The 14556-nt window shown below is 41.7% G+C and overlaps 1 protein-coding gene across 2 annotated transcripts in view; it reads left to right on the top strand.

Annotated features, from left to right (window-relative positions):
* Window positions 1–14556, top strand: part of LOC110983430 (protein Wnt-10a-like) — a 34684-nt gene that overhangs the window by 9206 nt on the left and 10922 nt on the right. For both annotated transcript variants that reach the window (XM_087134109.1, XM_022242684.2), the window contains exon 2: window positions 3172–3509. In XM_087134109.1, the coding sequence (XP_086990235.1) occupies window positions 3172–3509 (338 nt within the window). The remainder of the gene's footprint in view (window positions 1–3171; window positions 3510–14556) is intronic.

Here is a 14556-nt window from a genome sequence, read left to right as displayed (position 1 = left end):
CTCGATGAAAGAGGGTATTTTTTCAGAGAGGAAAACAAGTTCGAGGGACGAGAGCCAGGGGGAACTATCGCGTCCCAGAGCGGCGCGCCACGTGTCAATAAAACAAGGCTATAGTGCCATTTCTATGTTACGGTATTAAATGCCACCCGCACATTGCCAAACAAGGCCTAATTACTGAGTGTATTACGATCAAAACAGCTTTTGTGTCCCCAGTCAGGCTGTGTTTTGTTTTGGTGGGAGGTTTCTTGATTACGGCCAGGCATTATTTTATCGTATTTGTTGGACAGTCCATATGGAATTGTAATTACTATTAGTTCAAATTGGCCGAAGTACAATCGTAAGAATAATAACTCAGATTGATGAGATGGAACTTTCTTTACCTTCCATTTTCTACGCTCCTCAACAGTGCTTTTATTTTGTTTGCTAGCTAGCTTTTCGTGAAAATGTAACCCCTGACGATGACATCGAAACCAACTTAAGTGTAGTCTGCAGGAAATGTAGCCTTCGTTGGTCGAGGTGTTGATACTGTCTTTTTTTGGGGGGGGGTGCAAGTCTTATGAAGAGAGAGGCAGGTCAGCATTTTCAGGATAACTTTCGGTTGTTAAACTCTAAACATTGAATTTCATAATTGCGCAAATTAATGTGAGCATACGGCCTATTGATTTTTTAGCCAGTACATGTACTACTTGAAAACCCAAAAGCATAAATTCGGAGAAGAATGTAAATAGCCGTCGTCAGATGAGGGCGTTTATACGAGAGAAAATACGGTAGCCAATGGTAACACCGTGACGCCTCAGTCAGGATGCATTGACGTCCACCAGGAGTAGTTTCCTCCTGAGGGATAAGACTTTGCTACTTCGTCAGCATCCAAAAATATGCATCTAAAGCAATTTTCACACGAAACGTATGGCTCAAAAGGTGTGGCAAGCGATGACCACAAGAGAAACACTCTACGCCACCCAACTTGCCATCACAAAATGATCAGATTAAGGCTTAAATGGAACCATGGGCAGCAATCTCGGAGGAAAGGGGGTGCTGTGCAGGGAGGCTGTATTGATTGATTCTCCTCAAGTATTTTTGATGCCTTCAGAAAGCTCATATATGTGTAGAGTAAATTATCCCATGCCCCAATCTGCGTAGATAATTACTGTGTCTATCTCTAAGGTGTCAGGATTGAAAACGAACAGAATAAACTCGGTATCTTCTTAACATTTCCATTGTTCTTACGTATTGTGGTCTATATGATTTACTTGTCAGTCAGCAGTCCTAAAGACAAACCATGGTGTTAAACTCGCCCTGAACACTAAACGTAAACATGTAGGGCTCTTTAAAAGGATGATTCCAAATGGACAAGTTCGCAATTTCATATCTGCAAATTGAAACCGCCTCTCCAAGAAAGCAGGTCTGCCTCCAAGTAAAAATCGGCTATTTGTTTGTTGGTTGTTATTTCCATGAGTGTGGCCGTTTGTGTGTTTGAAGATGTTGGCTCTTTTCTCAGGGTAAGAACCCAACCGACAGAGCTCAAACTTGCTCGAATGGGACTCGAACTCACGACTTTTTGGGGGGCAGAAATAAACGTCCAAGTTGCGAAGGGTACTCATGTCATCGCTTTGGCTGCAGTTACATGAAATACAGATCCCTTGGCTGCGTCTCATTTAAATTCTGCAAGGGGAGGGGCAAGCTTTGACCAAGGAGAGGGGAGTTAACGTAGCCTACCGTCGTGCCAACTCAATGAAGTAGCTGGTTACTTGATATCTGAAATGTTCATGATGCAGTGGTGGATCAAGGATTTTTTTTGCTGGGGGCGGCTCGGGAATTTTTTCGTTGGGGGGGGGTAACTACATAGTGTCATTATTCGTGAAGCCATTTCTCTCTTTGTTTTGTCTTTTAACCGTACATGCAAAAAAGGACCCGTATATGGTTTATGCTTGTTAGTCGGTCTTCTATGTTTTACTTAGGCCCCTAAAAATGGCAGGGGGGGTTGCCCCCACAACCCTCCCCCAGGACTTGCGCCTGTGGTGGGTGACAATAAATTTGTGAATTTATAGCATCTTAGTACATGTGTATCTTCTCTCTGTTGAGATGGTTAACTCTTCATTTATGTAATATCGTTTCTATAGAACCATTTGTACCAGAAATTGTCACATCGTGCGATCATGCATTAGATACTCCTCTGTAAGTTTACAAAGAACCTGAGCAGGGTTTTAGCTGTGTATAATAACAGTGAAATAATTATGTCATATTTAAAGGAGAAGTGTAATGTTGCCAGGTTATAGCGGGAGGCAAAACCTAGGTTCAGTGTGTTTCTTGATTTGATCACGGTTGCCCTCCAACTTGTCTTGATAGTGAACTCAACCGGTATGTATGTGCATCGATTTCTTCAATTTTATTAGGGCAGCTCTTAATTTTTGACGTATTAGATTACGTCAAATAAAACACTTTATCTACAAAAGCATGAACCCGTTATCAAGAGAAATGGCAAAACCAGCTTCACAGAAGTAGTTTTTATGCACCTGGGTTATTATGCAAATTGATGTTAATTCGTATTACAAAGGAAAATTGTACATTTACTATGAGGCTTGGTTACGGTTTATGTTGTTACTAAAAACGCACCACTGGTGTGTGTCTTGTACAGAGAGTCGAGGTTTATTCGTTGAAATATTTTACAGAAAGGCTATCGTAGGAAAACGTAATTTTTAAAAATATGGGTTAAGACCCTAAACAAGTAACCAAGTTACCGTCATTCATTACAACCACACACCATGAATCTTTATCTCACATAATTAATTTGGCAGAGGTAGATCTGCATTTTTCGAGAGGCAGCTATAAGATCGAAAGAAAACCATTTCAGGGGTTCCGGGGGCATGCTTCCAAGGAAATCCGTTAAAGTTAACGCTTCCTCCTGAATCCCAATTACTCATATTAAGAACAAATATTGTATTACTCTGAAGCAAACATTTTCAATCTATTTATCAATTTACAATTTTCAGTCACGAGTTTAGTTAGCATGCAGAAACCTCCATCTTCGCCGGATTCGGTATATTGTTAGAAATGCAATACAAATTGCCAAGTTTTAGCCCTGTTACCTTATGTTTATTTTCAAACCATGGCCTTCTCTAGGGAATTCTTGAAATTACGTCATATGTTTTATAACTATATTACCTCTTGCAGACGGGATGGGAATGGGGCAAGCGCTATTTACACCAGTAACGACATGTCCAAGCAATCGCTGGCCGATAACCGACCCGGAAGCAGCTTGGACGGCAGCGGTGGTGGGGCTAACGGTGAGCTCTCCCGGTCGTCCAGGACGATCTGCCGATCGTTTCCCGGTCTGACGCGCAAGCAGCTGCAGCAGTGCCGACGGGCTCCCGACGTCGTGGCATCGGCCATCAGCGGCATACGGATTGCCGTGGACGAGTGCGCCAACCAGATGAGGGACCAGCGATGGAACTGTTCCAATTTGCAGACGAAAAACGGCAATCCCTACACCAACGTCATGATGACGCGAGGTAAGCCAGTTTCTTCCATTGCTGATAATTTCCACCAAATACCAGAGACAATTAAGAAAAGAGACACAGTCATTTTAGCATATGCAATACAGAATGAGAGGCTTTTCAAGAAAACCAATTTGTAACAGCTGCAGATATTCATATTGATGAGAAACCGAAATTGTGCTACTCTACTCTGCTTTTTTTTTCCGGTTTGGGTTATGACATTACATTACTTGTATAACACAATACGCTAGTGGTAATTTTGGACGGTAGACCTACTGCCGACCATTTAGTTTTTACCAGACCTTTCCCATCTTTGTAGACATATTCATGACAAAAAGCCAGTTATACTGTAACAATTCAATTTGGTTTAATTTGAGAAACCTGCAAAACCTGACACTAGCACCTTTTAATCATTAATACTATTCCTCAGTTGACCTCACAATGAACTTCAACTAAAATTGTCGGGTAAATTTTGTCGAGAGCTGGAAAGTGAAATGAGCAAACCGCTCCCCAGTATTTTTTTTCTTTCACCCACGCAACTATTTTAAAAATTCTTGAACGCCTAAGTTACCTCGGAAAGACTGAGAGAAATCGTTGAATTCCAGGTGTTCTCCAGTATGACAGGACATTTTTTTCTCCATGGCCGTTTGTTGCCGGGCGCGTGAAAGCCACCCGTAATTATAGACGAAAAACAACGAATTTGTTAGGAATAAATCCTGGGGAATTAACCGGTTCGGAGGCGACGAGTGATGAGATCCTTGCGGGTAAGTCTCCCGCCACTGGGACGGCACTGATGTAATAATGCAAATTACCTGTGACTCAGACAATAGAGCCAACCCAAGGTTGACAGCATTTTTTCTTTACGTACCGGAGTGTCAAACCGAAAATGTTGCCAAGCCGAGTTGCTTACTTTGGTCAGTTGCCGAATTTGCGTCTTTTTCATTCGCGCACGACCCCCCCAGTCCTGCAGGATTGTTGGAGACTGTAATCATTTCGTTGATTTTTGAGCCTCTAAACAGAGAAAGATGCCGTCACATCATTTCATTAAACATCATTTAATGAAGTCACTCATGTCGTTTCTCGCCCTCTTTGCTATCGCGTTGTTTCGGGAACTCGTGCGATTATCGTATTTCCAGGAAAACATGACTTTAAACTTGCGTCAGATATATGATTTCACAAAGCGACAGACCAAAAAAAAAGGGAATTCGTATGAGTCTAACATAAAATATTTCTAATCTAGCATCCTTACAAAATGATTAATTATATACATGTATTTATATCTCATTCTCAATTACCATTGGGATTTGTACGCAGTTTCATACCATACAGGTTGTCCAAACTTTGAAATTGTTTTCGCTTTGATTTTTTGTGAGTGTTCTTTAAAGGACACTTCTCGCTGGCAGTGCCCGCATGATACTTATTCTTTGAGTTTAGTTCTCCTGTTGCCGTCGATTTAATCACTACAAAAAGTGCGTTGAACCCCAAGACAAAAAGTATATACATGTTAGTGAAAATAGAAAAAAGAAAGAAAGATACACGTCTACGTGTAAAGGGTTGAAGAATGGGCCAGTAACATAACGTAATGCTACAGAAATGTACAAAGCAAACAAATGCATATTTTATGCGTCGATTTTATCCATCTTTTGCTGAGCGTTTTGAGGCTTTCATTAAAAAAATCGAGCATAAGTATGATAACGTTTTCCAAAGGGTTTACAGTGGAATTCCGTCCTGCCTTTTAAGGTCATTCTACGAGACCTCCATTCAGTTATTCGCGAGTGACATTTCGCGGTTACAACTTCCTCACGCTGGCTGGGTTCCACTAACTCGCCAAAGGCTCACAATTTGGGCAAATGAGCGGATATGATCTATATTCAGCGGGGAAATGAGTCTGACCTTGACGGTGAGCTATGGCACCCTTTGCCCGGAGGAGGCGCATCACCCTTAATCCCTCCTGCTCAACTGTCGCAGGTGTCTTGCTTAACAACTTCACTAAGCATTTCAGGGGCATTTGTTTGTAATTGTGTGTAGTAGGCGGTACTGTTTTCGCTCCAAAAAGCACCCTGATAAGCGAACGAGCATGCCGTCTGCCCCGGACATGCGTGTGCATAATTATGGGAAAGTATCGTGGAGTACTTGCTTGGAGTTGTCGTGGATCAAACCACAATCATACGACTTCGCTTAGGCCTACCGACAACTTCCCCTGAATCTGCAAGTTGGGGGACATTGATCATGAGCGAGGTACCATGATTTTTATCATAAATCATAACCAATTTCAATAGCTTTAAGTGAATCCCTCTTGGTTAAAAAGCAATTATGACGCGCGCATTACCACTGGGAGATCGTTTCCTGACATGGTATTAATAGGAGTAATTACCAATCAAACGGACGCATAGTGGTGGCTCTCACCAAAGTCTAACATCTAACCAACCTCGTGATTCGACTAATGTTTCCCAATCTGTCCCATCATTCTTGACCTTCGCGATGTATTCATCACGATTATCGTGTTAGATAAACCACACCGTGGCTTACCGCACGCTCGCGCCTTTCTACGCGTCGCCTCAATGTGGCCAGCCTTTCCCTGAGAGTTCTGTCGATAATCGTAGGGGAGTGTCCTCATGGAATTGCGCCGGATGATCCTACCCTGCAAGCCCACGTCTTTCAGTGCGACAAATGCTACACCGATATCGCGGCGTCAAGGGAAATTCTGACTCAAAGACTTGGCAAAGGGATCTCAAGGTTGTCTCGAGGGAGAGAGATGCGAGCGGGAGCTCAGCGAGGTGCCGCCCTTGCGAGAGGAGACGGGCGATGGGGCACCAGACGATGTGTCGATTCCCTCAAGATCAGAGCTCAATTTGTAAGGGGTAGGGGCCTACTCTCCTTCGTTTCTACAGGGGGACACTGGATGAGTTTGGTTCAATATCAAACAATATGAGTCTCTTTCTTGTCTTCCAAATTTTAAACGTGGCTCCAAGCTTGAGGAAGGCATTATGTTCGCCAGTGATTCTCTAAACTTCCAGTCGTTAAGAAAATCGTGCAATCAATCTATGGGATTTGAATTCCTTTCAGGGAAATCCACAACAGTCGGGCTTCTTCCAAAGTTTCAGGGACGCAACTGAGCGAGAGATGACAGAAATTTTAAACAGACCAAAGAAAAAGACACCAAGATATTAAAAAATAGCTTGCACAGCACACGTAAAACTAAGTCGCGTTCTGAATTTACCACTTTATCCTCTTTTCTTTTCACCGAAATGTATTATCTCCAGTCATATTTTCTTTTCTCACGCGGCTGACTTGATCATTAAGTTTATAAAGTTGATGCTGTATGAGTCGACACGGATATTCAAGTATATCGACGGATTGGCGATGATTCACCTGAGCAGGTACCAGCGTGACGGCAGGGTACCAGCTGCCATCGTTCCTCAACCTAGGTGTCATTGCCGTGAGCCGACAGCCGAGCCGACGTGTTTGTGCCTCAATCCGAGTCTTGACCTTCCCAGGCGCCAAACCTAAAAAGGTCACAATTCACCTCCAGTAACGTAAGGGGGGGCTGGGTTGTTTATGACTGACTGTCTTCAAAGATGCTAAAATTGGTAACGAATTCTAATAACATTTAAAAGCAGTTCTTAACTGCTTGAGATTGATTCAAAATTAAAGGGCATGTACTCTAAAAGTACTTGAAGTATAGGCCCATACATGGATATGTCCTGATTACACCCAGGCATACATTTCTCGGTAATACTCATGTAGACTCCTGTGTTGACAACCTTAGAACAAAAAAGGTTGAGAACAGATAAATGTCAATGCTTTCAAAACGAATTGTGCAAATAAAACGTCTATTGTGCATTTTCTTGTAATATCTTGAAATATTGCAGGAAATCCTGTAGAAACCTTTTGCGGAATACAGCCGTTACAATTTCTTTCCCTTTTCCGACGAAAACAATAATATCTGCTCTTGCGGGGCGTTGTGGAACAAAAGGCTGAAAAGTTACTGTCGTCCAAACGATCCACTATTTGAAAAATGACTTGAAAAGACAAATGAATTATTATCAATTCAATTGTCCTGCTTATTCCATAAGAAAATATGTGAGCTTGATTTCTAAATAAATGCAGATAATTACATATACATATTTAAAAAAAGAATTGCTATATGGGAAGGCCGAAATATCAAAACATCGTGCAGAATAGATGTCAAAAAATTAATTAATAATTTGTCACAAACTCATTGAAGTCGAGGGAGGGGGCTACTTAAGACAATAACGCCAAATAGCCTAAGTCAATATTTTCACCTTAGTGGGACAGGGCGACGTACAAGTACACACAGCGCGTAGGTAAACACAATTCCCCTCTAAACTGTTTTTGTTTTTGAAACTGTAGCGCTAGAGTATCCAACGGCGCCTCCACCAAAAAGTCTAATCACCCCCTGCTGGCATGAGAACCGCCAAGTTGAGAACTGAAGGGCGAAGAAGGGTCCCTCTGGGCTTGGTAATCAGCGGGGCAAGTCCCATAATGCACTGTATTGGTGCCCGCTACACAAACTCACACGATAATTGTTTCTGTTTTCAAGCGACACCAGTAATCGCTCAATGATGTGTGGTCGGAAAATGGTAAATTTTGGGCGACATGTTTTTACTATGTTGCTTATCAATTTTGTCTTAGGCCTATGTAATTACGTTAATAACGGGCAGCACCCAGTGTTGAAAAGTACCCCTCCTGGACGCAAAAATCAAAATTTCTGTCTCCAGTTATTGATAGTTGACCGCAGCTAAGCATGGTGGGCAAATGGTTAAGACTGCTTACCTGTTAAACGCATCACGGGTTTTAAGTACAGTACTAAACACGCAGCCAGTGTTGATTGACCACGTCGGTAATTTGCAAAAACCACACTGAAATTAATGTGCACTCGTGACATTCTGGAATTGTCGCTACAAACGGAGACATCAATGCCAAGTCTTAAGAGCACCATACCCGTCTCTCAGTTTCAGAAATGTCTGTAAATGTATGATAAAACAACAGCAAACGGTGCTATATGACAGTGATAAGTCTGGCGTCAACTTGAAATTCCAAAGACGTTTGACGAACTTGGTACCACTCTTTGTCTGAATTCCTACAGCATATTCAGAGGAACACATTAATAAAACTTTTTGTCAAAATGTAAAGTAAAGCTTGTACACATTTTTTGTCCCCTCCAAAATATCCCCAAAATGAACGACGAAGGCCTTTGTTCCAACAAGACCGCAATCTTTTAAACACATTCAATTTGTTGATGAATCCAACAGGAAACGGTCCACTCGTGGTCTACGACAATAGGGGGCGTTGCTCCTTACCAATTTGTATTTAACCTGGATGTACTTAATCTCTCTCATAGGAGTAATAATAAAAATTGCACATGTTGTAAGGGAGAATGATGACGAAGTTCATTTTCCTATAGAGAACATGAAAATTACAGTCAGAGAGCAGGAAAATTACAAGTCAGTAACTGTTACAGGGCGCTACACTGACATGCAGTGTCACCCTAAGTTACTTTATTTCCCCCACGAATCACAGTTTGCCGACGGATCATTAATTTTGAAGGCCATAGGTTTCCACCGAAAATATTTTTGCAGAAACATTTTGTAGGAATAAATATAGGAAAGGAATGTTTTATATGTCCAATAAATTGGACAAAAGTTTTAAAAAGCCACACGTTTGAGTCTAGACGGGCAAAATTGGGAATTTTTTGGTATCAGTATAATAGATCGATCGGTAGCATGATGATAAGTATTATTTTTGTTTTATCAGGAGACTCCAATCATGATCTCTCGAAGTCGATGAAAGCCGTGACCCTCAGTGGCCATTCTGATCCCGGAGGGGTTTCTTGTTACCGCGCACAGGAAAAAAATTGTTTAATTATGACTAGTCCAAAGAAATAAAGTAGGCCTAAGCATTAACAAAGCATTTAGCATTAATGAAAACGAGTTTATCAGACAAAATTGCGAAAGTCAGACAAAGTCAGTGAAAAATTGCAACCTTTCTCTTCTACACGTTAATTTTGGGGTATAATTCGCCTCGAGCAGAAGCACACCCTCATCGGTTGCAAAGAGCCATGTTGGTCGGGAGTTTTCATTTTGTTGGTAGCGATGCGACCGTAGCACATGAACCAGTGAAGTTCAGTTCCGACCAGAGGAGCCTCCCTTGTTAAGATAATTGCGCCCTCTCTTGTTCCAGCTCGGGGCACATAGTCTTTGGAATATGACAACGTTTATAACCATAAGAAGACAGTGGCGAAGCCAGGGTGAGCAAGGGGTAAACTGCCCTTGTGGGAAGTTAGCACATCTTACCCTCCCCTTGCCCCCCAAAGGGCCTGGATACCTTGAGGGCTACGCATAGAGAAGGGGTAGCTCTTCAAATTTATTATAAGCACAATTAATTATAGGTTACCCTCGTCACAACACTCCACCTTCTGTCCATAAATGGGGATGAGCGAGAGATTGTGAATAACAGCCTTAATTTCTTTTTTACGAAGAATACAATTTTGATCGAGAGATTACACACATTTAAAATGCATTAGTGTTAAATAAAAGGTTTCAATATTTTTGCTGTTCCTAGCAACCATTCCTCTCAATCTAGATCTAGATCTAGCCGATCAATCAGAACGTCTCCTGTGCTTTAGGGCTTTTTTCAGTATCGTGTAAATAAAGTGGATGAACTGACTAATCAGCTATAGAAAAAAGAAGGGTTGCCTAGTCTCAAAAATTGTAGTTAAACAATTCGAAGAGTGTAGGCCTATGTGTTGAAAAAGACAGCCCACTGTATTCTCCTCAGAAATCTACAGGGATTCTTTGGCTCGGATTTTTCAACATCAGTGCCCTGTATTGTGTGCCCTAGTACATCGATTCATCCGTAGTTTTGGGGAAGGGGTTGGTAGCACCATTACAAGCGATTGTGGTATATCAGTGACCGGGATTTGTAGTCAGGGGACACATGGTCTAGACCTGGCTGGTCGTCTCATACACTTCGAAATTCCGCTGGGAACAGAATTTAGACTTAATTCAGTTTTGCCTATTCATCCGAAATATATTATGACACCGCACTTTTGCCTGAAGGGGTACCAAATGGGAACGCCATTTTAATAACTACATAAAAACATTGAACAAAAACTAATTAGTTATAAAATGATGCGCGTAATTTTTGGCTATTTAATTCTCCTATCTTCCTTTCTTTGAACGGTTGGATATGAAAGCGGAACCATAAATAAAAATGAACAAGAAATGATTCCCGACGACTTATACAGGATAAACATAAACAAGAACGAGAAGTCACACAAGAGAAAATGTAAACAATGATTAATTGGGTCTTAAGTTTGATTTGCTTTTTGTAACAAAGCGAAGTCTTTTTAACATTTAGAAAAGCCTACATTTTGACGAAAAGAAGGCAGGAAAACTCCAAGGAAAAGTCATATCGGAACACAACTTAATACTTTAATATGATTTCCCATACAGACAGTGCAGTCGGTCTGATTACGGACTAATTCAGGATGATATTGAACAATCGATTTGATCCGACAAGTAATGTCCCGATTCGTTCCCTGCCACGAGCGGCCCAGACGTAGTAACTCATGGCCAACTGTCGCGCGTGACATGCTGGGACGGGTCTGTCACGGCTAGGGTGACATATCCAATCGTGGAACACGCCACCTAAGTGAAAGCAGTTACGTTGCCCGGGGCTGGAGTATGAAGCGCAGCGATAAAAAAAGACTACTCTTTCCAAACATTTTCCTTTTTTTTTTCTCCTCCCTTTTTACTGGAAGGAAAATAGAATAAAATCAATTTGTACTCAACAAAGGGTGTTGAGCTTTTATGGGATGTCAGCTAGTGAACAAATCCCAACGCCCACCTCGTAAAACATCGTGTATGATTAAAACATTTCCATTGACTTTATCCGAGGCCTGACCGTAAATATTCGCTTCAACGCAGCCCCCAAAACTTGACAGTGTCATTCATGATTCTCAGTCAATTTTCTATATTGCATTCCCAGGGCTGCCTATTTCCCCGCTAAGTTTCACCTGTTTATCGGCGTCAACTAGTTTTTCACTTCAAATTTGGCAAAAAAAACTTGGCACGACCAACTGGCTAACTTTTTATGCTGCCAGGAAATCTGTCTTGAAAGGACTGACTCAAAACATCAAAGGAATAACCAATCATAGAAAATCATGTTCATTACATCACCCTAGCAATAAATCCGTAATCCGAATCGACCAGTCCTTCGTCAGATAGGCCTACATTACCCCATGTTTTTCATTTCGCAGAAGGGATAGATTTTCATTGGCTATAGTTGTCGCAATTCAAGGAAGTGAAGGTCCAATCAAAAAAGAACGTCGGTTGAACGGATGAATGCCATCTTCGAAGAAACTCATGAAATCCATGTGCGATTGTGGTCGGGGGAAGTGGCAGCGTATTCGTGGTTGGGAACTCGGTCAGGCCCGTGGTGTGATTATGAAGGCAATCAGCCGATAAAGATAAACGATGTTGACCTTCAGGAGGGAAAAAAGAAGCTCCCTGTCCTAACAGGCGGTTTCATACCTGTACTACCGGCGAACCTGAAAGCGACGGGAATTTGACGACACGAAAGATTTACTGCAAAATTTCGCTCGAGTTGAAATGTATTTAACTTTTGCGAATTCGAAACGCTGACGTCACAAGATAATTAGCGTTTGTATTCGCTTTTGCGCCAGTATAAACTGGCCTTCACGCCGACAAACTCATACCCAAACTATAATGAAATTTTCTATTTCGGCAATTCCTGAAAAAAAATCTACAGTAAATCCCTTCCTTCGTTTAATTAATAACAAAGTAGGCCTACTCTTCTAAGAAAATTTCAAAAAGGACTTAATTTCCATAATGTGCCCAAGCACTATGTACCATGTAGACGAAATCGGTGAGTCTCTGGAAATTACCGCAGAAATAAACAGGTGAAACGGGATAATTAATGAATCAATTATCCATCCCACTCTATTTTCCATGGTTGCTGAATGAGGTACATATATTGCCTTTGTTTCTTCACGTTTCTTGTCTCAACAACGCAAGCAGTGTGCCTCAACTGGCGAAGGATTTGCACAGATATGAGGCATACGCAATAAAAAAAGAAATATCTTATTCATGTGCAATAATTACTTAATAAATAAATATAATAAATAATAATTGCGCAAAGAAATACAAAATGTTTATGTTGTAGATTTCTGTATGCCATACTTTATACCTCGTTTACCGTGTTCAGGGAGGCAGTGAATCACTAACTTCTAATAAAGACATGGATCCCGCACGGTTCGTTAAGCGGAAAGGCTCATTACAGGCTTAAGATCTAATTCGGAAAGGATTGCTTGTGTGAGTATACCGTAGCCCACATGGCCCAGGCTGGGGACCAGGTTCAGCGCAGGGCTACATTGTGGTCTAATTTCGACGTAAAGCCATCCTCTCGTCTGCTTAGTAGCCGCTTTTGTAGCGGGAAGCCATTCAGCTGAGCGAGGGTGAGATCTGGGGGGTGGTCGGTTTGGATATACAGTGTAAATAGATTTTCGCTCTTGGGTTCGCTTCAAAAGTCTCGATGAAAGGAAGAAATAAGAGAGGATAGTTGTTACACTTTAATATTAAGAAGATGACATCGCAGAGGGGAAATAACGAGGACCCTGAGGAACCAGTTTAAGGCATTGTGCATGCGGCCCTAAATGTTCAGTAGTCTGCGCCGTGGAGCGAAAGTATACATGTACATGTACAAGCAGCGAAGACGGGAACAAAATCGGTTTGAGCGGAAAAGACTGCGGCGTTCGAGGGAAGATCGAGGGAAGATGAATGTGTCAACAATCATCGAACAGGTGAAACCAGTGGCATTTCCCCCTGAATTTCGAACTTCCCAGCGACAGAACACCCAGTACACCCATGTCAGCGAAAAGAAAATGCACGACAGTGGTTGGGCACAAATGATTTCTTCCAATGCATAGGTCCATGCCAAAAGCCCGCTTGTTCCACGTGGTGGCCTATAGTTACCACCACTCAAGGGTCAAAACAAGCCAATTTATGTCACTTCATTTTGCCCAGTGCTTGTATCTGCTTGATCGGCCTGCACAATAGTATTCAATCTAGGGCAAAGGGTTTTAGCAACGTAGGCCCTCGCCACCCACTTACAAATGACATCGTAAAACGTCTTTCTATACCGAAGAGTTAGTACTACCGCGGGATCGTTAAACTCGGCCAGGCTTGTCAGGCGTCTGTTTGTGACCGACCTGCTCGCCATTTTTTTGTCCATAATGTCCCAAGAAAAATGGTGTTTGACCACTTAAGGGTTACTTAATAAAGCGGGTAATCTTCCCAAAGCATCACTTACGGGTTTGTGGAGGCAAACTGTTAGATAATGGTAAGCCTCATTTCTTCAATCTCTTGATCGTGCCGAGGAATTCGTACCGATATCCGATGTCTAAGTTGGTCTTCAATAGGTGCTCACAAATTGCCAGTCGAGCTCTGTGGATAATTATAGACTTTTCACCAGTCGAGTACCGGTAGTATACTTAGTCTCTTTTCAAAGTGCACGTTTTGCAGTATTAAAACGAACATAGCAGGCCTATAGAACTCTTTCATTGAAAAAATCCCAACGAACAGATCGTCAGTGCAAAAGAGATAAGATGCACAGATTCAACTCAAAACTCCTTTTGTCTTGTCACTTTAAGTCTTTCATACCATTCGACAGTCTCACACAAAATATCGATACACTGCGCTAAAAACTTAAGCTGTTTAGTTATGTACACACTGAAAAGTTCCACACACTTGATGTTCAAAATCAATTAGTCTGCAAAGTTTTGTTTCGTATGTAGTCAGAGGGTTCCTACTTGAAACGTAAAGAAAGTTGGCAGCTGTGCATCGTTTGTATCGGTTTATCGCAGAGGGCGTTTTATTCTCTGATTTTTCTCAAGGTATCTGAAATTACAATAAAAAACACAATATTGGCTAACAGAAAATACCGATTTCGACGACTTATTATTTCTAATTACATTTTTTGAGGAGGACGCTGCAAACGGCCGGGGACTAATGGTATA

This window comes from Acanthaster planci, linkage group LG03, assembly GCF_054643075.1.
Source record: "Acanthaster planci isolate LZ-2023a linkage group LG03, COTS_SCS, whole genome shotgun sequence".
Taxonomy (NCBI): Eukaryota; Metazoa; Echinodermata; class Asteroidea; order Valvatida; family Acanthasteridae; genus Acanthaster; species Acanthaster planci.
The sequence above is the reverse complement of the archived record's forward strand: the minus strand, read 5'-3'. Positions and strand labels throughout refer to the sequence as shown.